The sequence below is a fragment of the Nomascus leucogenys genome, chromosome 13 (genome assembly GCF_006542625.1).
Source record: "Nomascus leucogenys isolate Asia chromosome 13, Asia_NLE_v1, whole genome shotgun sequence".
Taxonomy (NCBI): domain Eukaryota; kingdom Metazoa; phylum Chordata; class Mammalia; order Primates; family Hylobatidae; genus Nomascus; species Nomascus leucogenys.
In genome coordinates, this window is record NC_044393.1 from 87665518 (window position 1) to 87692723 (window position 27206).

The 27206-nt window shown below is 45.2% G+C and overlaps 1 protein-coding gene across 2 annotated transcripts in view; it reads right to left on the bottom strand.

The window, feature by feature from the left end:
- Positions 1-26366, bottom strand: part of SVOPL (SVOP like) — an 85431-nt gene extending 59065 nt beyond the window's left edge. The window contains exons 1-6 of one of the 2 annotated variants that reach the window (XM_003261396.2): positions 26285-26366; positions 25753-25844; positions 19554-19652; positions 10127-10198; positions 6883-7007; positions 3487-3550 (exon numbers count right to left, since the gene is read on the bottom strand). In XM_003261396.2, coding sequence (XP_003261444.1) covers positions 3487-3550; positions 6883-7007; positions 10127-10198; positions 19554-19652; positions 25753-25844; positions 26285-26366 — 534 coding nt within the window. Of the gene's footprint in view, positions 1-3486; positions 3551-6882; positions 7008-10126; positions 10199-11226; positions 11236-19553; positions 19653-25752; positions 25845-26284 lie in introns of those variants that run through there. The other variant, XM_030825815.1, reaches the window with a different exon arrangement.
- Between the last annotated feature and the right edge of the window lie 840 nt (positions 26367-27206).

Consider the following 27206-nt stretch of genomic DNA (forward strand, 5'->3'; position numbering starts at 1 on the left):
TCTCCGTAACATAGAAGTGCAAGGTGAAACAGCAAGTCCTGCTGGAGAAGCTGCAGCAAGTCATCCAGGAGATCTAGCTAAGATCACTGGTGCAGATGGCTACACTCAACAGATTTTCAGTGTAGATGAAACCACCTTCCATTGGAAGAAGATGCCATGCAGGACATTCACAGCTACAGAGGAAAAAATCAATGCCTATTTCAAAGCTTCAAAGGACGGGCTGAATCTCTTATTAGGGCTTAATGCTCCTGGTGACTTCAAGTTGGAGCCAATGATCATTGACCATTCTGAAAATCCTAGGGCCCTTAAGAATTACGCACAGTGCCTCTTACCTGTAATTTCAGCTGAGGCAGCCAGATCACTTGAGGCCAGGAGTTCAAGACCAGCCTGGCCAACATGGCAAAATCTCATCCCAACTAAAGAAAAAATACAGGGCCGGGCATGGCGGCTCATGCCTGTAATCCCAACGCTTTGTGAGGCTGAGGCGGGTGGATCACAAGGTCAGGAGTTCAAGACCAGCCTGGCCAACGTGGTGAAACCGTGTCTCACTAAAAATACAAAAATTAGCTGGGCGTAGTGGCACGTGCCTATAATCCCAGCTACTCAGGAGGCTGAGGCAGGAAACACTTGAATCTGGGAGGCAGAAGTTGCAGTGAGCTGAGATCATGCCACCACACTCCAGCCTGGGTGACAGAGCAAGACTGTCTCCAAAAAAAAAAAAAGAAAAGAAAAAATACAAAAGTTAGCTGGGTGTGGTGGTGCACTCCTGTAATCTCAGGTACTTGGGAGGCTGAGGCATGAGAATCTCTTTAACCCAGGAGGCAGAGGTTGCAGTGAGCCAAGATTGTCCCACTGCACTCCAGCCTGGGCAATAAAGCGAGACTCTCCCTCAAAAAAAAAAAAAGAATTATGTTAAATCTTGCACACAAATAAACACACAGAAGAAATAAGTCCTGGTGTTTGCTAGATCAGTAGAGTGACTATAGTTAATATTAATTGACTGCACATTTCAAAATAGCTAGAAGAGAATAATTCATAGGTTCCTAGTGTAGAGAATAGATAAGATGATGTATATCCCAATTATCCTGATTTGATTATACGAATGTATTATCACACATATACCCAAAATATGTAAATCTATGTATCAATAAAATAAATTGTTTAAATGATGCTGATCTACTCTGTCTGTTCTCTAGAAATAGAACAAAACCTGGATGACAGCATGTCTGTTTACGGCATGGTTTACTGAGTTTGTTTTTTTTTTTTTTTTTTTTTGAGACAGTCTCCCTCTGTCTCCCGGGCTGGAATGCTGTGACGCAATCTTGGCTCAGTGCAACCTCCACCTCCCGGGTTCAAGCGATTCTCTTGCCTCAGCCTCCCGAGTAGCTGGGATTACAGGCGGTTTACTATTTTAAGACTACTGTTGAGATCTACTTCTCAGAAAAAAAGGTTTTTTAAAATATTACTGCTCACCAGGCAAGATGGCTCACACCTGTCATCCCAACACTTTGGAAGGCTGAGGCAGGAGAATAGCCATGAGTTTCAGAACAGCATGGTCAACATAGTGAGACCACAACTCCACACAACATAGTGAGACCACATTTTCACTTCCTGTTTCACTTCCTTTTTTTTTTTTTTTTTTTTTAAAAAAAGAAATCAGAGCCTGCCAGGCACAGTGGCTCACACCTGTAATCCCAGCACTTTAGGAGGCCAAGGCGGGCAGATTGCTTGAGCTTGGAATTCAAGACCAGCCTAGGCAACATGGAGAAACCCCATCTTTACAAAAAATACAAAAATCAGCTGGCGTGGTGGTACGCACCTGTAATCCCAGTTACTCAGGTGGCTGAGGTGGGAGGATCCCTTGAGCCTAGGAGGCAGAAGTTGCAGTGAGCTGAGATCGCGACACTAAACTCCAGCCCAGGCAAAAGAGCAAGACCCTGTCTCAAAAAAAAGAAAAGAAAAGAAAAATCAGAGCCGGCTGGGCACAGTGGCTCACACCTGTAATCCCAGCACTTTGGGAGGCAGAGGCGGGTGGATCACCTGAGGTCAGGAGTTCGAGACCAGCCTGGCCAACATGGTGAAACCCCGTCTCTACTAAAAATATAAAAAATTAGTTGGGCATGGTGGTGCACATCTGTAATTCCAGCTACTCGGGAGGTTGAGGCAGGAGAATCACTTGAACCCAGGAGGCAGAGGGTGTAGTGAGCCAAGATGGCGCCATTCCATTCCATCCTGGGCAACAAGAGCGAAACTCTGTTTCAAAAAATAAAATAAAAATATCAGAGCCTCACTTTTATCCTCCAAGGTGATATAAGCTACACATACACACACCCCTACACACACACTCTACAGTAATATATGTACATATAAATGTATATATACTACTATATATTATACTAATATATTTACATATAATTTACATATATGTACATTCAATATATTAGTGTAATATACACTATATTTGTGTAATATAGATATATATTCATTTATTACTGTAATATCTATTATAGGATTATATTCTTATGGATAAGCAACAAAAGTGATTTCTTTTTTTTTTTTTTTTTTTTTTTTTTTGAGACAGAGTCTCGCTCTGTCACCCAGGCTGGAGTGCAGTGGCGCAATCTCGGCTCACTGCAAGCTCCACCTCCCGGGTTCACGCCATTCTCCTGCCTCAGCCTCTCTGAGTAGCTGGGACTACAGGAGCCCGCCACCGCGCCCGGCTAATTTTTTGTATTTTTTAGTAGAGACGGGGTTTCACCGTGGTCTCGATCTCCTGACCTCGTGATCCGCCCGCCTCGGCCTCCCAAAGTGCTGGGATTACAAGCGTGAGCCACCACGCCCGGCCGATTTCTTGAGATGAAATCTACTCCTGGTGAAGAGGCTATGAACATTGTTGAAATGACAACAATTTAGGATATTCGTAAACTTAGTTGATAAGGCAGTGGCACAGTTTGGGAGAATTGACTGCAATTTTGAAAGAGGTTCTCTACTGTGGGTCAAATGCTATCAAACAGCCTTGCATCCTACAGAGAAATGTTTCAGGGAAAGAAGAAGTCCATTGACGTGGCAAACTTGATGGTTATCTTTTTTTAAGGAAGTGCCATAGCCACCCCAATGTTCAGCAACCACCACCCTGATCAGCCAGCAGCCGTTGACACTGAAGCAAGACCTTCTACCAGCAAAAAGATCATGACTCTCTAAAGACTCAGAAGATCATTCGAATTTATCAGCAATCAAGTATTTTAAAATTAAGGTGTGTACATTGCTGTTTTAGACATGATGCTACTGCACACTTACTATTCTTTAGTGTAAACATAACATTTACATGCACTGAGAAACCAAAAATGTTGTGTGACTCACTTTATTCTGATACTCGCTTAATTGCAGCGATCTGGTACCAAACCAGCAATATTTCCAAGGTATGCCTATATGTACATCATATCCCATAGGATGCCAAAGGCAGGTAGAACTCCTACATTGCCTTACCTGAGACAAGGGTAACATATAGCCTCGGTATTTCGTGGGCAAAAATTCAGTCTTTATGATTAACCTAAACAGGAAGCAGGAAAAAGCACAATTTTGTTTTAAAAAACTAAATAATCTTTTAAAAAAAATCAGTTTTTCTTGTCACAGGGATAAAGAATTCAAAAGCATAGAAGTTGATTATCTATCAGAAGAGAATTGTGACAGCTAATATCCACATAAGAGAACAGTAAGAACGAAACTGACAACTGCTCCTCGGTTTACATCTTTACTCCCAATACTTTAAACCTTCTAACACTTAAAAAATAAAAGCCTGGCTAGGTGTGGTGGCTCACGCCTGTAATCTCTGCACTTTGGGAGGACAAGGTGGGTGATCACCTGAGGTCAGGAGTTCGAGACCAGCCTGGACAACGTGGAAAAACCCCATTTCTACTAAAAATACAAAATTAGCTGGGTGTGGTGGCGCATGCCTGTAGTCCCAGCTACACGGGAGCCTGAGGCAGGAGAATCACTTGAACCCAGGAGGTGGAGGGTTGTGGTTAGCCAATATCGTGCCATTGCACTCCAGCAACAAGAGCGTAACTCCATCTCAAAAAGGAAAAAAAAAAAAAAAAAAAAAAGAAAGAAATATAAGCCTTATCTGTTTTGCCAAGGGAAGCACTGGCAAAATGTTTTCCCAAGCCTGATTCCCTTTATTTATTTATTTATTTATTTATTTATTTATTTATTTAAGAGACAAGGTCTGGCTGTCTCCCAGGTTGGAGTACAGTGGTTTGATCACAGCTCACTGCAGCCTCAAACTCCTGGGCTCAAGAGATCCTCTTACCTCAGCCTCCCAAGTGGCTGGGATTACAGGTACTCACCACCACACCCAGCTAATTTTTAAATTTTTTTGTAGAGATGGGACCTTGCTACATTGCCAGTCCTGGCCTCAAGCAACTGTCGCACCTTGGCTTCCTAAGAGGCTGAGATTATAGGGGTGAGCCACTGCACTCAGCCTGATTCCCTTTTCTAAAACATATTGGGAAATTAAAATATACCCAAGAGAAGGTAAATAGTTCTCTCAATTCATGAGGACAGTCAAGGCACAAGTTTCTGATTAAGTACATATTTTCTTTGTGAACACAAGAATAAACAGAAACATATTCCATCAGTTTTCTAATTGCTGTTCTCTGTTGCTGTTATTAGCCAGAATTTGGGGATTTTAACATATTTATTGAGCTGTTTCCTGGGGAATGTTTTAAATTTTTACTTAGCTTCTACTCCTTTAGGGCTCCAAAGCTCAAAGCTTACTGTACGCCCCAGGGAAGAACAATTCTTTCTCTAACGCATGAAGGCAGTAATTAGGTGCTTTGACTTCTCTTAACATATTTTAAGAATAATCTGCTCCAAGGCACCAAGAAGAGAAGAGCCCAAGGGGCCCTGTTAATTCAAGGGGAGGGGAGTTCCTGCAACTGAAGGTTCCTCCCTATTTTAGGCCATTTAGAGTAACTTCTGGACATTGCCATGGCATCTGTAAACTGTCCCAGCACCACTGGGAGTGTCTTTTGGCATGCTAATACATTATAATTAGAGTATAATAAGCAGTGAAGACAATCAGAGCTTGCTTTGGTTGCCATCTTGGTTTTAGTGGGATTAGGCCAGTTTCTTTACCACATCTTGTTTTATCAGCAGGGTCTCTTGTGACCTGTATCTTGTGAAACCAGTCCTGCTGATCTCCTATCACTTCCTGTGACTAGGAATGCCTCACCTCCTGGGAATGCAGCCCAGCAAGTCTCAGCTTCATTTTACCCAGCCCCTATTCAAGATGGAGTCACTCTAGTTCGATCCCATCTGACATATTCTCCCCCTCCCGTTTACAAGAGGAGTCTTAAATCATAGGGTGATAGTACTCAAAAACAGTTACTCCTAAATGTTACAGGGGCTTATGGTCAAACTAAACTCTTCCAACAAATTCAAGAAATTAATAAATTATGTTTGGATTGACTTCAAAAACTTTTTTTTTTGTAGAGCGAGGGTCTCACTATGCTGCTCAGGCTGGTCTTGAACTCCTGGGCTCAAGGGATTTGCCTCAGTTTCCCAAAGTGCTCAGATTACAGGCGCGAGCCACCACGCCCAGCCTGGGTTGACATTTTGTTGCCTAATGTGACACTTGTTAGTATTTACTGTAACAAAATATTGCACATCTAAAAAACAATGAATAGCCTTATGAACAAAAAAGCTAACACCTGCTTGATCTAGAGCTCTGCTGGCCTCACCATCAAGCATCATTTTAAGGAGAAAACTGCTCCTGCTAGAGCATTAAATAAGCAGCTATCACTAAAAGCCAAACGAAGCTTCAACTGAATTTGCACAAGCAACGTCTATAAATCTGTAACTTGTTAACGCTGTAAACCAGAAATAAAATTTGAAGTGCCCGCACCCGCCACCCCTGCTCACCCCCCAACCACCACCATCTGAATGGATTCCCTCCTCAGCCAGGGCACTCTAAGATTTAACCTGAAAGACTGGGTTCAGGCCACAACAGGAAGTGGGGTCGGACATGCCTCATTATGCCCCTCCAGCATTAACATCAACGCAGACCTTAAGTCTGGTGAGAAACATTTACAATCTATTTTCTCTGAAGCTGGCTACCTGGAGGCTTCATTTGCATGATAAAACCTTGGTTGTGGAGACCTCAATGTCTTAACCTGGACATTCTTTTCTACTGAGAACTCCTTCAACCAATGCCAATCAGAATATGTTTAGATCAGCCGGGCACAGTGACTCACCTGTAATCCTAGCACTTTGGGAGGCCAAGGCGGGTGGATTACCTGAGGTCAAGAGTTCGAGACTAGCCTGACCAACATGGCGAAACCCCACCTCTACTAAAAATACAAAAAGTTAGCTGGGCATGGTAGCAGGCATCTGTAATCCCAGCTACTTGGAGGCTGAGACAAAAGAATCGCTTGAACCCAGGAGGCAGAGGTTTCAGTGAACTGAGATTGTGCCATTGCCCTCCAGCCTGAGCAACAGAGCCAGACTCTATCTCAAAAAAAAAAAAAAAATTAATGTGTTAACATCTACCTGTGGTCTGGAAGCCCCCACCCTTTGAGTTGTCCTGCCCTTCCAGATGGAAGCAATGTAAATCTTACATGTATTAACTGATGTATTATGTCTCCCTAAAATGTATAAAACAAGCTGTACCCCAACCACCTTGGGCACATGTCCTCAGGGCCTCCTGAGGCTGTGTCACGGCCACATCCTTAACTTTGGCAAAAATAAACTTTCTAAATGGACTGAAACCTGTCTCAGATATGTTGGGTTCACAATGCTTTTGGTCTATTAAGCGCAGTGTGTGTGTCAGGGCCTGCAGGGGTACACGTTTCTGTCTCAGGGTCCTCTGGGTAACGTATTTACCCTTGTGAGTGGCCAGACACACCACAGCCCACCATCGTCCGCAGGAAGACAAACCAGCTGTACGAAGGAGCAAACGAGGTCAGCAAGGAGAAATAGGCTCCCCACAGGAACGAGATGAGCAGAATCTGAAGCAACAACAGAACACATGAATGGGACCTACCTCAAAGCTGGGAGGGAAGAAGCCCTAATTTCTGAAGGCAATTTTCGGTTTCCATCCTGATAGTTGCTTCTCTGAGGAGCTCATCCATAGCAAGCCCGCTGGCCTTTCACAATCATCCAGCAATACAACCCATGCCATTCTACTCTCTGGAAGCACAGACCTACCAAGTTCAGACCATTCTTTAAAACTACCCTGCTGTGCCCACCCTCACGGGTGGCAGGTCCCTGAACTTGGACATCAAAAGGCAAAAACGTGTCCTCCCTACTCACAGGGCTGTTGGGGAACATAACGAGGCAGTATGTTGGGAGGAGTACAAGGAGAACACTTAAGGTATTTGCTTTTTCTTTAATTATAAGGATCATGTAAGTTCATAGTAAACAATACAGAAGAAAAAAAGAAAATTAAAAAATTGAAATCACGATTGATTGTCCAACCCAGAGAAAATATTCTTAACACTGTTTTATCTTCTCTGTTTGTAAGAGAAAAAAGTGTTAATGGTTGTAAATGTTCCAGTGGAAAGATGTACTTTCATACATGTAATATAATACATAAGACCTTGCTCTACTGTTGAAGTTAAAGCTGTTTCAGATCTTCTCATTATTAAAATAAGCTGTGATGATATCTGTGCATAAGTCGTTATACCCTCTCTGATATCTTTAGCAAGCTAGATTTCTGGAAGACAAATGTTCAGGTTAGTAGAGTATTTTCAAGGTTCCTGTTTCATATTGCCAGGCTGATGGTCACAAAAATTATACCAACAGGGTTTAATAATATTGTGTAATAATAATGACATAATGACACCAATAGGGTATGATAAGGGTGTCTATATACTTACAAGGCATGAAAATGTCCATTTCAATGGTGCAGGACTCTTTAAGGAAAATTTTCCTTACATATTTGATAAGGAAAAATTATATCTTGCTATGTGTTTTATTTTTGATAACTCCTGTGCTTTAATGTTTTTTCAAAGTTTCTTGACAATTTGTATTTCTTTTATAAAATGCCTTTTTGTGCTCTGTTGAGATACTTGTGTTTTCAAATTTACAAGAATCTATGATATTTATTTCATGTACTTTAAAACATACAGCCAATTCTACTAATGTTTTCCTTTGAGGTTCCTCCATTTGTGTTTATGCTTAGAGAGGATTTCATCAGAAATCAAGCAAATAGAAAAGACAGACCTGGGTTTGTAATCAGAAGACATAATTTATGTCTTGATGTCTAATCTTAGTAGGTACGTGACTTTGAGCAAGTAGCTAGTTTCAAAGCTATACGAATGTAAGCAAAATGTGTAGCGGCTTATGTTTATACCTGCAAATGTCCACACTCTAATATGTTTTAATTCCGTACATCCATCAACTTGAGAAAGAAAAGCGGCTCAGAACAGTCTGAGGAATGTGAGGTATGCAGAATTTATCAGGTCCAGAGACACAGGAGCATGCGACTCCAGTCACATTCCCGCACCCATGCTCGGGGTAATTGTATTTCATTTTGTTTTTCTTACCTTCCCTGTAGTTTCCAGACTAGCTGATAAATTACCTAAAATGTTACCACAAGTTGCACAATGTGATAAATTACCTAAAATGTTACCACAAGTTGCACAATGTGACGCTCACCCATTATCTCCATGTTTTTAGATTTTGTGACACCAAGAACGATGTAGACTCAGCTGATAGCGTACCGTATTTTAATGAACCAATGTAAATTATTAGTAAATAACTTAGGAAGTGCCCCCATATTCCTTTCTTCCCTCCTTTAAAAAACCCACTTGTGACTGTTGCTAATCGGAGCACATATTCAGGGCAACTGGACTGTATGACTTCTGGGCTGCAATCCTCAATCTTGGTCCAAATAAACTCCCTACTTATATTAATTTTGCCTCTGTTTCTTCCTTTAGGTCAATATTTCTGGCATAGCTGGCAAGGTTCAGAGCAACACTACCCCTTACCCCCACAATTACCCATAGGCTCCTCTTGAACTTGCTGCACGAACCCACTGCGTTCCCCTAACTCCAGAGGTTTCACTGGGGGCAAAAGTGTGAGTCTTTCTGAATCTGGCCCTCCTTTCCTTTAGGCTGAGGTCTAGAGTTTGGGAGCCTTCTTTATAAACTCTCTAAGAGCAAGGGCTTCCATTTCGGTCCCTGGACGGGATATTCGGGCAAATGGCTTTGCAGAGAACTTCTGCTTTCTCTGCCTCTGCCTCATGGCAGCAGGTTTGGCTTATGGTCTTGGCCATCTGGCACTAGTGATTTTACTTTTTCTTGTCCTAAAATTCCATCACAGGCTTTAAAACTTGCGTCTGTTTCCTACTGATTGTAATTTGGACTTGTCTTTTCATTTGTGACCAGTTCCTGCTAGTTTCAAACAGATAGGTGCCTGAGGGTGAGTTTTCTCGCCCCCAGATTAAGGGAGACTTGCTCCCTCCGAACCTACTTGGGTGCTCTGGGGGGTTAGGGACTTTATGGACATTCATTCATGACAGGTAGTTGTCTCCCTGAAAGAACAGCTTCTTCTGAGCTTGCTGCTGCAGCAGTGGACTAGTCACTTAAACGAAAACCAGAGGAAAAGACCTCCCAATAGGGCTGCTCTGAAGGGCAAAAAAGGGCCTTTTCCATTCCCCTTATTAACTTATTAGAAGCGAATATATGGATAAATGGAGAACAGATGTGTGCCCCCACTGATATCAGACCTCTGTTCTCAACACCACCACAGTAAACTGGACGTGGTGGGGGCATCTAACCAACCCATGACTGCTTCTAAGTCCCAACCTTTAAAAGTTCAAACAGAGCTACTTAGCGGCCTTCATTCCTTTAATCCTTCTTGGTAGAGATTTCTTAGAACTCTATAATACCTGCATCTCCTTTTACTCCACACCTGGACTGCAGAGGAACAGCTGCAGGCACAGGTAACTTGAGAAAAATGTCCAGAAGATAAGCCTGGAATGTTCCATCAGGGAGGGAAATGTCTGCGTTTTCTATCTTGGGTATTGGGAGGGAGATGCCTACTAAAGAGAAACAACGATAAGGTTGCCCCCAAAAGAACACACAAAAGACAATTCCAAATGCTACTGTGAGGCCCCACCTACCTTCCTGCGGCCGTATCTGTCAGCCAGGAGGCCAAAGAGGATACTGAAAACCATGTAGCCAAAAAACACCATCTGCAAGTGGGAGCGAGACAAAACGGTTCTCTAAGCAGGTTTTAGATGTTACTTTACCCCGTTAGCCATTTTTCACCAGAACTAGGCTGGAAATACGTGAGGGATGGAAGTTAATTTAAAGAACAGGGTTTCAGGATGGGCTTGCTTGCCCCTGACGCCCTTCACGTTCAGGATTTCGGAGGCAGGCTTTTATGCTCCCTGTTGGCGGGAGCCTAACAGGGGAGATCCTGCCCCAGGTGGAAACGGGGTCCTCTGAGCTGCCGCCCGCCTGTTGCTAGAGGACGGCTTCGGCTCCACTCTATTCAGACGTGTACTTGTGAATTTCCACTGTAATGTTTAAAATTGTCCGTTCATGCGCTGCCTTATACAGTACACAAATTGGGGCCACTAGGAGCACTCTCCCTTTATGTTATTACAAATAAACATAACTTTAAACACCAAATCCAATCACTGATTTTAAAAACTCTTCAGTCCTCCCCTGATAAAATTCAAAGACCTGGGATTTGACACTAGGGTTTTATTTATTATAACTTGGCCTGAGACCTCAGCTGCTGCTGTCTGTGCCTCTGGGCTCCTTATTTTCCTGACTTCAAGAAGTTCAGGCTTCACTGCAGCCCTGACTGACGGCCTCCAGGGCAATCAAAGGAATGCTGTTAGCTCGCATTTCTAGGGGAAAAAAAAACAAACCAGAAACAGCTCTGTTTCCCTTTCGCTGTCGCTGTTCTGCTTTTTTTCTCCTTCCCTCACTCTTTAGAGGGAAGACTGAAATGCATTTCTCCCACACGGAACCATGAAAAATTCATCATATATATTCTCGCACGACAAAAGATACGACTGGGCCCTGCGCGCTACACTTTCTAGGACAGAAACGTTCCGTAACCCTGTTTGACATACTGCAGAGACAGAAACCTGTCCGCTCGCTGGGGCTCCGGCTCTCCCTTTCCCTCCCTCAGTCGCCCCCCACGATCCTCAGTGGTGCCCCCTTCTTGTGCACCCTCCCCCGCCTCCCCCCCTCCCCCACCCTCTACCCGGAAGACGTCCTGCCTCCCTCACGCGGCCCACCGGGCGCGCGCCTAACCCTCCAGCGCCCCTGAGCCCCCATCGGGGGCGCGCCTAACCCTCCAGCACCCGTAATCCTCCATCAGACACACCCCTGGCCCTCCAACGGGCGCGCGCCAAACCCTCCAACTCCCCTAATCCTCCATCGGGCACGCCTCTGACCCATTGGGCGCGTGCCTAACCCTCTGGCACCCCGTATCCTCCAGCAGGCAGGCGCCTAACCCTCCAGCGCCCCTAATCCTCCACTGGGCACGCCCCTGACCCCTTATCGGGCCGCGCCTAACCCTCGAGTACCCCTAATCCTCCATCAGGCGCGCGCCTAACCCTCCAGCGCCTTTAATCCTCCATCGGGCACGCCCCTGACCCTCCACCGGATGCGCGCCTAATCCTCCAGCACCCCTGATCCTCCATCGGGTGCGCGCCTAACTCTCCAGCGTCCCTGACCCTCCATCCGGGGCACCACTGACCCTCCATCGGGCGAACCCCTGATCCTCCATGGGTGTACCGCACGCCCCTGATCCTCTCTTGCGCCCTTCCCCCCTCCCCAGCACGCTGGTGCTGCTCACCCCCAGCTCTTCCTCCTCGCCACCCCGGCGCTCGACCCTTCCCCCCAACCCCCGCCCTCGACCCTTCCCCCAACCCCCACCCTCGACCCTTCCCCCATAACCCTGACCCTTCCCCCAACCAGCCCCGCTCTCGACCCTTCCTTACCCCCACGCCCACCTTCGACACTTCCCCCGACACTTCCCCCCATCTCCGCCCTTTCCCCGACCCCCGACACTTCCCCCCATCCCCGCCCTTTCCCCTGACCCCCAACACTTCCCCCCGACCCCCGCCCTCGACCCTTCCCCTCCACCCCCGACCCTTCTCCCAACCACCCCCACGCTCGACCCTCCCTAGGGGTCCGCTCTTTTCTGCAGGTGCTTGTCTTTAATACAAAACATGACTCCACTGTTTCTGATTTAAGCAACACACAAAGTGTTTCTTCAGCATGACTCTTACAAAACACAAGGGCCATCATAGCCCCACAATTCTTTAGTTTTCTCAATTAACAACTGCTTAGAAAACGGGGTTGGGGGGCCTGCTAGACAGTGACAATGTTGCTCATTAGCCTGGCCCTTCCGTTTAACACAATTGTTCCCAGTAAGCTCAGGGACAGGGTCAGAGTCAGCCGGGCTAAGCCAAGACAGGAGGATGGGAGGAGCCCAGAGCAGGAAACAGTCACCTTGGGAGAGTTCAGTTGCTTAGAGAGAAGTCTTCTGAGCTGTGATGGCCTAATGGGGGAGATTGTGTACCTGCTGGAAGGAGCCTCTGTAGGCACCGTTAGGAAACAGCACAAATGCAGCCAATGAAATATGAGCTGTAAATATCACATTTACATGTGTATCATGTACTATAAAAAAGGTATCATGTAATACAATTTTGTAGTGCAGGTGCAAATGCCACACCTGGATCTCCAGCATTCTCAAGGAACTAAGATGTGCATATATACAAACCAACTGGGGCACAGATCAATTAGAATTAAACATAAAGTTATAGGGTCACCCTAAAGATACAAGGATTGGCAAGTAACGCTTTTCTGAAAGCCATGAGAACCAAAATGGAGTCACTTAGGCCACACCCTACCAAAATGGGATTGTAGGCAATAGAGGAGGGGCTCTGAGGCACACAAAAACTGTGATAAGGACTCTGAAAACCACAGCCTTGCACAAAGACCACTGATCGCTTGAGCCCAGGAGCTCAAGGCCAGCCTGAGCACCAGAGTGGCATCCCCGTCTCAAAAACAAACAAACAAAACAAAAAACTGTTTCTGCAAGAACAATACCCAGCCTGTTCAACCTCGGACTAATGCCACTGTTGTTACTGATCCTTGTAGCCAAGGAAAAGTCTTTGAAAATAACTTATGTAGGCTTCCTCATTTTGTCTTTAAAAAAACTCTCGACTTTCCTTGCCTTCCTGGATACACCTATGGCCCGGCCACGGTTCGCCACGGCACAAGAATTCCCAGATTGCAATCACCTGTCATTCCTTTCCAAATAAACTCATTTCTCTGGAGAGCTTCTGTTATTTTAGGTTGACACTCTCTAAAGTATTTTATATGTAGAAGAAAATAGAAAGCAATCGAGTCACTTTATTACAAGTCTAAGTAAAAACCTTGTTTTATTTCTAAAAATTTTTCTGAAAGCATATGATCTGAGACACCAAAACAGACACCCCTTTAGCAACTAAGACGGGCCCCAAGGTTAAGGAAACAAAAGTTATCTCCAGGTCAAGGGTTCAGGGCCTGGCAGACATGGCAGATTTCTGAATTCCTTTCTGAGATATCAAGCTGATTTACAACCCAGACCACTACAGTCCTGACTGGACAGAGGACCAGCCTTACAGACATTCTTTTTGGATAAGCTACTGCAGACCTCAGGCCAGTTTCAGCAGCTTATACAGAGGGTGCACAAACTGTTTTTGTTTTCTGTAGTTCACCTTTTGACACAAAGAACCAAATTCCACCTCATTTTAATGCTAAAACCCTGCCCCAAAGTGAACATGTTATTTATGTTACAAACGTGCTTACCTAGTCTGCATGTAGGCTCCCCTCACAAATATGTATAGCTTTGCCCCGAAACCTGCCAAATATGTATGATGCCAGCCTTGTGAAACATAAAACCCAACCTGTCCTTCTCCTCTTCCAAGAGAAAGCACCTTCAATGCACACTGGAGACTGTCTCTTTCAGGCTTGCAAATCACTATTGCCAATAAAGCTGTCCTTTCTAATATTTAGCCATCCTGGTGACCTTTGGGACAACAAGTATTAGAGAGCTTCAAAAACACAAAAAGGAACCAGGGCACCAAAGTTAGTAAGAGGAGTTTTAAGGAGGGAAATGGAACTAAGATAATATAATGGAAAAATAAAACATCTCGGGACTCCTAAACTCATTACACCAAAGAGGAGGTTAAGCCTGAAGACAGAGTCATGCAACACTAGCCATCCTTTTCCCAAATGAATAGCTGTTGCTTTACAATCTTATGTCAAAGTATTATCCATCAGCCAGGCCCCCCATGGAAAATTCTTTGCTGGTCTTGAAACCCTTCAAGATGCATATCCTCCTATAAAGCAAGGACGTGTCCACTGTAACTTAGGTTTTCTAAATCTAGCTTCTACAACTAACATCTGTTAGATTTCACACTGATAATGTTGATTGCAAGCTCATCTTCCCAGAAGATGAGACCATTCTTCCACCTGCCCTGAGATATCTGCATAATTGATGCTTCCTTTACTCTCCCTTTTTTCTTCCAATGTTCACCTCATTTTATATAAAATGTAGATTTACTGGGCACTAATTAAAATCTCACAGACATGTAACCATTCGCCTCATTGGCTGGCTACCCACCTCTTCCTACACGCTTTCTTTCCTTTAAAAGAGAGTATAAATCCTGAGTCGCCCAGAAACCTCTGCTTCAAGCCACAGATGTTTCCATAGCTGGTGTTCTTGAAACTGACACTGCAAAATTGTAACTGAGTCAGTGAAAGAGATCTGACCTAACCAGCTCCATCTTGCTTCTAACCTCCAAACTGTCCTTGGTCATTCCTGGGTGCAGGCTGAACTAGCTTTGGGAGAAACTTACTTTATAGTTTAAAACAAAGATGATAACCGCCCTTTCCCAAAACCAACCTCCTTCTTGGCTAGGACTAGACTGCCTTTGTAGGACTAACAAATTAGCCACAAGATTAGAAATTATGGTTTAGGAGTCATGCAGCTGGAGGTTACAAGGTTCTGACCCTCCCTAAACTGTTCCTGAGATCAGTGCTTGAGATATTTTGCAGATGGTGCTCTTGATGGATCAGCTGGTACCACCCAGACCAATAAACTGGTTCATCTGATCTTGTGGCACCCACTCAGGAACTCACTCAGCACAAGAGGACAGCATCAATTCCCGATGATTTCATCTCTAACCCATCTAATCAGCACTCTCGACTCACTAGCCTTTCCCCACCCACCAAGTTGTCCTTAAAAACTCTGCAAAGTGAGAAAGATCTTTGTGGGCACAAAAGGAATCCCTCATCTGGTGACTCATGATGTCCGCACCATCCGCTTCCCCCATCCCCTCATCAAGGTGAATGATACCATTCAGATCGATTTGGAGACTGGCAAGATTACTGATTTCATCAAGTTCGACACTGGTAACCTGTGTATGGTGACTGGAGGTGCTAACCTGGGAAGAATTGGTGTGATCACCAACAGAGAGAGGCACCCTGGATCTTTTGACATGGTTCACGTGAAAGATGCCAATGGCAACAGCTTTGCCACTCGACTTTCCAACATTTTTGTTATTGGCAAGGGCAACAAACCATGGATTTCTCTTCCCCGAGGAAAGGGTATCCGCCTCACCATTGCTGAAGAGAGAGACAAAAGACTGGCGGCCAAACAGAGCAGTGGGTGAAATGGGTCCTTGGGTGACATGTCAGATCTTTGTACGTAATTAAAAATACTGTGGCAGGATTAAAAAAAAAAAAAAAAAACAAAACTCTGCTCCCCAAATGCTTGGGGAGACCGATTTGAATAACAATAAAACTCTGATCGCCCACACAGCCAGCTCTGTGGGAATTACTCCTTCTCTATTGCAATTCCCCTGTCTTGAGAAATCAGCTCTGTCTAGTCAGCGGGCAAGGTGAACCCGCTGGGCTGTTAACATTCTTCCCAGTCATGCCCTCAAGCTCTAGCTCAATAAACCTCAGATGACTGAGATTTTTGCCTCAATATCTCCTTTGGGTTAGCAAAAATCAGGGCAGATTTTTAGATGTGCTGCTGTGATTGGGCATACAACTGGAATCCAAACTTCCCAGCCTCCAAGACACAGAAAGAAACACAACTGGGCAATACCACGCATTATCTGAGAGAAGAACTCCAACCAGTTCCTCAAGTGAGGGAATTTTCCCTGGTGCCACCCCCAAAGATTAAAATTTACAGGTAAGATCTGGTTAAGGCAGTGAGTGACAGGGACATCCCCTTCCCCTGCCACCTTCTGGGACTACTCCTTTGAGCACAGCCGTGTAAGTTTGGAGAGCAGGAGGAATTCTTCTGGAATTCTCCACCACCAGTTTCAGACTAGCTCTGTCTTACAGAATTTGCCCTCAAGGCCTCTGCCACCTGACTGCCATCCTCCACCCATCATAGTCTACCTACCTCCCAGACACTCCCTTTAGTGAGGATTTGAGCACCTGGGCTCATAGTTCTTCTATTACGTTGTTGGGGCCCAGAAAGCGATACAACAAAGACTGGCATTTTGACATGTGGAGAGGATAGAGGCAGCTGCATCAGAATGAAGGTCCCTCTAACCTTGTCTTGCTCCTTCGCCCTCAAGCACAGGGAAGGGCTCTCTGCAGTTTTCTTATCTGACCAAGAAAGCTTTGTTCCAAAAGGAATGCAACTGGGCCAGGTGTGGTAACTCAGTTTGTAATCCCAACACTTTGAGAGGCCTAGGCAGGAGGATTGCTTGAGGCCAGGAGTAGAGACTAGCCTCTTCAAATTAGCCAGGTGTGGTGACCCATATCCTAGCTACTCAGGAAGCTAAGGCAAGAAGATTATTTGAGCCCAGGAGTTCAAAGCTGCAGTGAGCTATGATCACACCACTGCACTCCAGCCCGGGCAACAGAGGGAGACTCTGTTTCAACAAAACAACAACAACGACGACAACAAAAAAAAGGGAACTCAATTATCCTAAACCCATTCCCTAGGGATCATGTCAAATTACAAAGATCAGCCACCAGAAAAGAGAAGAGGCTGGGGGTAACACATTGCCCCAGACTTTTCACCTAGTCCTCTGACGGCAGCTCCCAGAGATCACCTGGATAACAGAACAACCTTTGTTCCTGTGCAACTCCACCCCTCACCTTCCTATAATGCCTGCCTCACACCTCCCTGGTCCATTCATTCTCACTTATGACTTATTGCCCCTCTAAAGAATCTTTACCCACTGTCATTCTCCCCTATGAAAAAGGCTATATACGTTTCTGTCCCACACTGGGTTATTGGTAATCACTCTTGTGATTCCTTCCTGCTATGCCCATCAAAATAAAATTTGGTATGCCTTTTTTCCCCATGAATCTACCTTCTGTCAGTTGATTTTTTTAGTAAACCTTTGGAAGGTGAAGGGAAGTTTTCCCTTGGCACTTACAAAGTCCTGTCTTCATTAGAACCAGCTTCAATACCCAAGTAAATCAACCTTTCTCTCCCCACCTGCTGGTTCTTTGACCTCCTTGGCTGATGTTACTTCCTAAATACGTCCCAGAACACACAACCTCACTCTACCACTTATACCACAGCCCCTTTGAAACCATCTTTGCAAAAATTATAATAGAAAAAATTATGACGGTGAAAGAGATCTGACCTAACCAAATCCATTTTGGCTTTAACTTCCAAACCGCCCTTGGTCATTCCTGGGCATGGGTCAAGCTAACTTTGGAAGAAATTTAGTTTACAGTTTAGATAACAGCTCTTCCCAAAACTAAACCACCTTTATAAAAGTAATAAAAGGCCACCAGGTAGGATTATGAGAGGAGCCTGGATTCTGTTAAGATGTAGGCTTAGTTAAAGGATTACTAGCCACTTTCCAGCCTTTGTTCTGGAGGTCACACGATTTGCAACTCCCCCAATTACTCCTGTAAATAACATCACTGTTGTAGAACCTAAGATTGGCCTTTTGAGAAGTCTTTTCAGACTTTTGCGTTTTTGACAGCAGGATGGCTCCACCCAGACCCATGACCCCTGACTCAACTGGTCCTGTGAGCCCCCAACCCATAAGCAGACCCAGCATACAAGGTCCATTTTCTGCACCACTATGATTGCATCTCCAACCAATCAGCAATACCCATTCTCTAGCCCCCTGCCAACCAAACTATCTTTAAAAAATCCTTGCCTACAAATTTTCAGGGAGGCTGATATAATAAAATTCTGGCCTCTGGTTTAGCCACTCTATGTCTATTAAACACTTTCTCTACTGCAATTCCTCCACTTGATAAGTTGGCTCTATTGGGGCACTAGGGAAGATGAACCCTAGGGCAGTTACACCCTCACTGACCTTCTACCCTGCAGCCGTATCGCCTTGGAGTTCTTAGAAAACTGACCACATCCTTCCCTGAAGCCTTCCAATGGCTCTCCACTCTCCATAGTGTGTCTTCCAGCATTCTTATATATCAGGGGCCTCTTTTAAGATTAAAAATAAATATTTTGCAAAGCTCTATGATAGAAGGTGAACTTTCATACCCGTTTAATCAGAAATATATAATGACTATGAAGTCAATAATGCTATTATGTTGATTTTGGTTATAAGAAATGGCAAACTGAAAAACTGTAATATGTATTTGTATCACATATTTTTTGCATGGAGGGTTTATATGTGTTTGGCCCAATGTTGGGGAGCAGTGGCTATAGAATGCAATTCATGCGCAGCAGGTGGGGTGCTTCTGGCCCTGCCCACCTCTGCAGCTTCACCTTCCATCACTACCCCTTTCTCACTATTTAAACGTTATATTTCAGTCTTCTCAGCACACATGCATACACACATGCTTTTTGAAAGAATGGATATCTTCAATTCCACTTTGTAGCAAAACTTGATGTGCAACTCATAAGGCTATTTTTTCTTTTTTGAGGTGGAGTTTCACTCTTGTCACCCAGGCTGGAGTGCAATGGCGTGGTTTTGGCTCACTGCAACCTCCTCCTCCCAGATGCAAGCAATTCTCCTGTCTCAGCCTCCCAAGTAGCTGGGATTATAGGCACCCACCACCACATCTTGCTAATTTTTGTATTTTTAGTCGAGGCGGGGTTTCACCATGTTGGTCAGGCTGGTCTCAACCTCCTGACCTCAGGTGATCTGCCTGCCTCAGCCTCCCAAAGTGCTGGGATTACAGGCATTAGCCACTGCACCAGGCCCATAAGCCTATTCTTAATGGTCTTTGAGAAAAGTTGAAGGAGTAACAGTACAATTCAGCGAGGGTGATTGGTGAAGTCACTATGGTCCATGTAAATAGCTTCTTTAGTGACCTGATTTAACCTATGACTAACCCAAGACTTAGGGATCACTTTCTGAATTGCATCTCTCATGTGGATAGTAAGCAGTTCAACATTATGCATGCTAGGAAAAGAAAAAGGTGAGAAAGACATCAAATGCTGCAAACTCTTGAGTTCTGGAAGCCAACATACCAAGTGGTGAGACACCCTTTGGCTCTCAGCCCTGCAGGATGGAGGAAAGGGAGCCTAGGTCCTCAGCTGGCTTGTTCACAGCACAGGAAGCAGGTACTTACCGTGGTTACTAATGCCACCTGCCAATTCTCCAGTTGCCATTCACAGCGGATGACAGGAGACACAACAGCTATCAACATGATCTCCATGGCCTCAACCACCTTAAAGAAGAGGGACACGATGCCATGTCTAAGTGCCAGCTTGTCATCACTTCTTCCCAGGTCTGCCTGCCCATCATCCTACCTAGTCCTGTCCCCTTCATCTTTCTTCCCCATTTAGGGAGCATCTATTGTGTACCCACACTGCACTGCTAGTTGTATAAGGAACTATAGAACTTCAGCCTTCGTGGATGTGACTTTCATGGTTTGAACAACTTGAGAGAGTTCCTAAAAATTTGTGACATGTATTCACTTATGATTTTGTTGACCAATGCAGTTGCATGGTAGCACTGTGAGGGAGCTGTGTGAAGGCCACTCCCACAGCTAAGGGGTGAAACTAGCTAACCGGCAGCATCCACATCAACTAGCTTTGTTGTTTTGTGCTCATGATTGTGAAAGTTGCAGGGCACACGCCTTACAAATGGATTTTTGAGACAGTCTCTGATCTCAAGCTGGGATAGTAAGATTCATGAAAGCTGGAAAATAAAGCAATGAGTACAAAGTAATATGAGTTCATCAGCAGGAAAGTGATTTTTTTTTTTAATTAAAAAAAAAAAAAGAAGAAATGGGATCTCACTATGTTGCCCAGGCTGGAAACTCCTAGGCTTAAGTGAACCTCCCACTTTGGATCCCCAGAGTGCTGAGATTACAGGCATGAGCCACTGAGCTCAGCTTAAGAAAATGTGTATTTAACAAACTTAATGCTACTAAATATTTCTTTCAATAGAGTTTGAGTATCATCCTCTATCCATATCTTGCAATCCGTTATAGGGATAAGTTTGTCTCTCAAGAAAAAAAAGGAGATGCTAGAAAAGAATAGAAGGAATAATTATAAATAATGATGAAAGTTAGGTACAGGATCATGAAGTCAAAGATGACTGAGATTTTGTGTCTGGTGGAAGGGAAGAACACTGACATCATTGACAGGGACAAGGTTATCAGGAGGAAAAAAAGGGAATTAAAGGAGAAAATGAATTTGTTTGGCACATGTTCTGTTGATAACATTGATAGAGCCGGGCGCGGTGGCTCACGCCTGTAATCCCAGCACTTTGGGAGGCTGAGGCAGGTGGGTCACGAGGTCAGGAGATCGAGACCATTCTGGCTAACATGGTGAAACCCCGTGTCTACTAAAAAATATAAAAATTAGCCGGGCGCAGTGGCGGGCACCTGTAGTCCTAGCTACCTGGGAGGCTGAAGCAGGAGAATGGCGTGAACCCGGGAGGCAGAGCTTGCAGTGAGCCGAGATCCCACCACGGCACTCCAGCCTGGGCGAAAGAGCGAGACTCTGTCTCAAAAAAAAAAAAAAAAAAAATTGATAGAATATCTGTATGGGTTATTATAATAATGTTTATACTTGTATAACTTGGAGGTCTGGGATGAAAAAGGTGGAATGATGTCAGCCAGCGTGTGGGACTTTGAAGTACACATATTATAGTGACTTGTCTCTCCACAAGAGAGCATTATAGTGGTGTCTAGAGTTCAGATGAGCAGCTGGCAAGTTTTAGTTCAAAAAGTATCAGAAGTAAGAGAGCATAATTATCTCAGAAGAGGCTGACCCGGTGACTCATGTCTGTAATCTGAGCACTTTGGAAGGCTGAGGTAGGCGGATCACTTGAGGCCAGGAGTCCGAGACCAGCCTGGCCAACATGGCAAAACCCCATCGCTACTAAAAATACAAAAATTGGTGGGGTATGGTTCTGCACACCTACTTAGGAGGATGAGGCACAAGAATCACTTGCACCCAGGAGGTGGAGGTTGCAGTGAGCTGAGATCGCACCACTGCACTCCAGCCTGGGTGACAGAGCAAGACCCTGTCTACAAATAATAATAATCTCAGAAGAATGTTTGATTTAGTAAACTCATCTTCCTTCAGTAATACAGAACAGCTAGATCCATATTAACCAAACTGCCGCTCCAATAAAGAGTTCTAGAAGGAAATAAACCAATAAGGAATAAAACTCTGCCCATTCTGCTATAGTAGCCTTAGGGGAGAGGGACCAGGCAGGGAGCCGGGGTGAGATACACAGAGGAGCTTCACTCTAGACCTCAGGGAAGGTCTTAAAGATGACCAGGACTGACCGGGCAAGGTGGCTCATGCCTGTAATCCCAGCACTTTGGGAGGCTGAGGCAGGCAGATCACTTGAGGTCTGGAGTTTGAGACCAGCTTGGCCAACATGGCAAAACCCTGTCTCTACTAAAAATACAAAATAAATTAGCTGGGCATGGTGGCACGTGCCTGTAATCCCAGCTACTCAGGAGGCTAAGGCAGGAGAATCGCTTGAACCTGGGAGGTAGAGGTTGCCGTGAGCCGAGATCACACCACTGCACTCCAGCCTGGGCAACAGAACAAGACTTCGTCTCTCAGAAAACACACACACACACACACACACACACACACACACACACACACACGACCAGGACTTAGGAGTCCTGGTCACAGGCTGAGGCTGCTCAGCTGCTGTGGATGCTGTTATATACACTGTCACATGAGGCCCTGAAACCCAACTGCTGCTTCTATGGCCTCTGAATGAGAGCCTGAACAGGTGGAGGGGCCACGGCCCATCACTGTCAACATATCAATGCTGATGGAAGAATCCTGCTCACAAAGCATCCCATCGTAAGACCAGGCGAAAGATTTGGTCCCTGCACCCAAATAAGCGGTTCTGTCTTCCTTTGTGAGACAGGAGAGGGTGGCCTGGCAGAGAGCCCTTCCTAGCTGGTGAGCTGGAGAGAATTCCCACGACTGTAAGACACTTGAGGCCGGGCGCGGTGGCTCATGCCTGTAATCCCAGCACTTTGGGAGGCCGAGGTGGGAGGATTGCTTGAGCTGAGGAGTTTGAGACCAGCCTGGGCAACATAGCTAGATCTCATCTAAAAAAAAAAAGAAAAAAGAAAAAAGAAAAAAAAATAGACTGTTGACTGAGAATGCAACACTTTTGAAAGATGCATCAAACTCACATGGCTACCTCCAGATCACACAGCCCTTTATTTTTTATTTAACTGAGACTGAGTCTTGCTGTGTTGCCCAGGCTAGAGTACAGTGGCGCGATCTCGGATCGCTGCAACCTCCATCTCCCGGGTTCAAGCAATTCTCCTGTCCCTGCCTTCCAAGTAGCTGGGATTACAGGCACGCGCCACCATACCCAGCTAATTTTTTTATATTTTTAGTAGAGATGAGGGTTTGCCATGTTGATCAGATTGGTCTCGCCTCCTGACCACAGGTGATCTACCCGCCTTGGCCTCCCAAAGTGCTGGGATTACAGGTGTGAGCCACCATGCCCTGCCCACACAACCCTTTCTTATACTTTTTAGCTGTTTGGGGAGGGTCAGAGCCCTCTAGCATTTTCTCACTTACCTCCCTCCTGTGTATTTTTACTCTCCGGCCCAACACCATTGTTGAGTGGACCCCATATCTTTGATTTTCCATTCTGTCTGATTATCATTATGCATGTGGGTATGAAGTTTTGTTTTGTTCCCCGCCTCCCACCCCCAAAGTCTTGCTCTGTTGCCCAGGCTGGAGTGCAGTGACGGAATCTAAGCTCACTGCAACCTCCGCCTCCCAGGTTCAAGCAATTCCCCTGCCTCAGCCTCCCAAGTAGCTGGGATTACAGACACACTCCACCACACGTAGCTTTTTGTATTTTTAGTAGAAATAGGGTTTCACCATGTTGGCCAGGCTTGGTCTCAGACTCCTGACCTCAGGTGATCTGCCGGCCTTGGCCTCCCAATGTGCTGGGATGACAGGCATGAGCCACGGCGCCTGACCTGGAGTTCTTAACATATTTTCACCTTACCTACTAAAGGAGGAAGCGGGAGTACTGGTGTGGGTTCACAGACATCACCACTGTTGTGAAAGCCTTTAGGTGAAGCTGTCATTCTTCTTTCCTCAAAATAGCGTAGGGCGTATGTCTTAGTCCATCTGTGTTGCTATCACAAAGTGCCTGAGACTGGGCAATTCATAAGAAATCTAAATTCATTTTCTCACAGTTCTGCAGGTTGGGAGGCCCAAGATCAAAGTGCCAGCAAGTTCTGTTGCCTGGAGGGGACTGGAGAGGACCTACTCCCTCGCGTCCCTCAAGAGTGGAGGAACGACTGTGCTCACAGGGCGGAAAGGCAAACAAGCTGAAACTCCCGCTGCATGAAGCCTCTTTCATAAGGGCCTTCATCCCATTCACGAGGGAGGAGTCCTCACGGCCTAATCACCTCTTACAGGCCCTGCCTCTTCACACTATCTCATTGGCATCACCTGGGTTTTGGAAGGGACACGTTCAAACCCTAGCAGTAAATAACAAGCCTTCATCAGTGCCTCTTAAAGGATCTGAAAATATGTAATTACAGCAGGTGTCTCTGGTGATTCTTATGCACAAAATGTTTGAGAGCCATGTGTTCGATTTTACATAAAATAATACCATCGTTTTCTCCTTTCTTCCCAATACCTCCATTTCTATCATTTTTAAAAATGAGTATTGAATTCCCAAAACATAGACACAAATGCTCACTTGCTTTATAACCGAACACCTGCCAAAGGTGAATGAAAGTGATTTTTGGATTACCCACCTCTTGGGGTTCCTGCTCTTTGTCTTTTCTTTTTTTTTTTGAGATGATGTCTCGCTCTGTCGTCCGGGCTGGAGTGCAGTGGCACTATCGCGGCTCAGTGCAACCTCTGCCTCCCAGATTCACGCCGTTCTCCCGCCTCAGCCTCCCGAGTAGCTGGGACTACAGGCGCCCGCCACCATGCCCATCTAATTTTTTTGTATTTTTATTAGATACGGGGTTTCACCATGTTAGCCAGGATGGTCTCGATCTCCTGACCTCATGATCTGCCCGCCTCAGCCTCCCAGAGTGCTGGGATTACAGGCGTGAGCCACTGCGCCCGGCCTCCTGCTCTTTTTCTTATCCCTACACCCCCTGGACTGGAGAGCCCAGAGCCTGAGGTCAGTAGAAAAAAGACTGTGCGTCCAATGATGTTAGCTTTGAAGACTCACGTGATCTCTGAGGACTAAGCTCTGATTGTTTTTATTTTGCCCAAATTCCTATCTAAGGGGCCTGGGGAGTCACGCCCTGCAAACCATAAATTCTCATCAGATGGGTTTTATTAACCCTATAGATAGTGACTTACTTTCTGATCCGGCATAACAATATGTGAAAAAGAAATAAGTCAAATATTTTACCCCAAGACATGTTTCTTTGCCATATTTTGAAATGGTCCTGCAGAGCTGTTCTTTGTGGGAGAAAATTTGCATCTGTAAAGAATCTCTCTTAACAGAGCTAGACCTTTTTCTTCCAGGCCCTCCCAATCCTGAAGAGATTAACTAAAAGTCTAGTACCTTTTAAAGATCTGAATAGGAAACATTTGTCATCTATTGTCTCTAAGGGCAGCCTCTATAAGACTTCAAAAGAACCTTGGTCTCCACAATCTTTTTGTTTTTTTCATTTTATTATTATTTTTTTGAGACGCAGTCTCGCTCTGTCATTCAGGCTGGAGTGCAGTGGTGCGATCTCAGCTCACCGCAAACTCCGCCTCCTGGATTCAAGCGATTCTCCTGCCCGAGCCTCCCGAGTAGCTAGGATTACAGGCACCCACCACCAAGCCCAGCTAATTTTTGTGTTTTTAGTAGAAACGGAGTTTCAACACCATGTTGGCCAGGCTGGTCTCAAACCCCTGACCTCAGGTGATCCATCAGCCTCGGCCTCCCAAAGTGCTGGGATTACAGGTGTCAGCCACCGCGTGTGGCCACAATCTTTTATCTTAACTTGAACATCTCTTTTCTATCGATCCCAGGTCTTTAGACAAATCCAACCAATTGTCAATCAGAAAATGTTTAAATTTACCTATAGCCTGGAAGCCCCCTTCCCCCACCACTCCTGTTTTGAATTTGAATTGTCCCGCCTTTCTGGACCAAACCAATGTATTTCTTAAATGTATTTGATTGATGTCTCCTGCCTCCCTAAACTGTGCCCCATCCACCCTGGGCACATGTTCTCAGGACCTCCTGAGGGTGGTGTCACAGGCCATAGTCACTCATATTTGGCTCAGAATAAATCTCTTCACATATTTTACAGAGTTTGACACTTTTTGTCAACATCTCGAAGGAGCACTCACCCCAGTACTGCCCATGATCAGAAAGAGGGCAATGTGGAAACGCCCGAAGCCGATGGTCTCCACTGCGTCTTCTACGGTGAACGTCTTTGGCTCTAACAACGAAAGACAAAGTGGAAAAAATTGCTTCTGCAGGGAAGGGAATGCGTGTGGACTGTCAGCTTCGGCAAGCCAACCCATTATTATAAAAACAAGTTAATATGGGGGGGTCAGTGGTAGGCAACCTCCGTCTACCAGTTCAAGCAATTCTCCTCCCTCAGTCTCCTGAGTAGCTGAGATTACACGCACCCACCGCCATGCTATGCTAATTTTTGTATTTTTATTAGAGACGGGGTTTCACCAGGTTGGCCAGGCAGGTCCCAAACTCCTGACCTCAAGTGATCCGCCTGCCTCGGCCTCCCAAAGTGATGGGATCACAGGTGTGAGCCACCATGCCTGGCTGCTTCTTTTGAGCTCACCTTTGTGCATTTAACCTTAAAAAGGATTCTTAACTCTAAGCAGCAGGTTGAGCTGGAGACTGCTGTGATAATCTCACCTTTAACCTGAGGCTCTGCGGTCCCCAGGCTCAACTTCCGAAGGCTGAGGATTGTGACGGGCTCTGTTGGCTTGGTTGCCATCTCCTAAATAGCTCAGTTTCCCCAAACAGCTTCCCTGGTGGAAGCAAGGGAGGGAAGAAGGAAAGACATATAAGGGTTATTGGATAGTTAGTATATGCCAGGCACACTACACACAAAATTTCCTGAAGCCCTCACAAAAATCGAATGAGGTATGTATTTTTATCCTCTTTCACACGTGGCCTCTGGAACTAAGCAACTCAGTGTTTTTCTTTCCCTACTAGTTTTTACTGATTGATTGATTGAGATGGAGTCTTGCTCCATCGCCCAGGTTGGAGCTCAGTGGTGCAATCTCAGCTCACTACAACCTCCGCCTTCTGGATTCAAGTGATTCTCGTGCCTCAGCCTCTTGAGTAGCTGGGGTTACAGGCATGCATCACCACGCCTGGCTAATTTTTTTGTATATTTTGTAGAGACAAGGTTTCACCATGTTCTCCAGGCTGGTCTCGAATTCCTGACCTCAGGTGATCCACCCACCTCGGCTTCCCAAAGTGCTGGGATTATAGGCGTGAACCACTGTGCCCAGCCTTCCCTACTACTTTTTAGGTATGTGGCTTTGAGGAATTTGCCCTTTGCACACCTCAGTTTTCTCAAATGGGTTTCCTAAAATGGAGATGTATTATATCAATGGAGATGTATTATATCAATGGCACCCAACTTTCAAGGTTGTTGTGATGATTAAATGAGTTAGTTGACAGAAAGCACTTACCCCATAACTGGCAAGTACTAATGTGCCTGATAAATGGAAGCCGTTACTATTATTACTCTGTATGAGGGATGTATTTGTCACTAATCATTATCCTAAACACTTTACATACATGAATTATTCCCTCTAATCTTCAC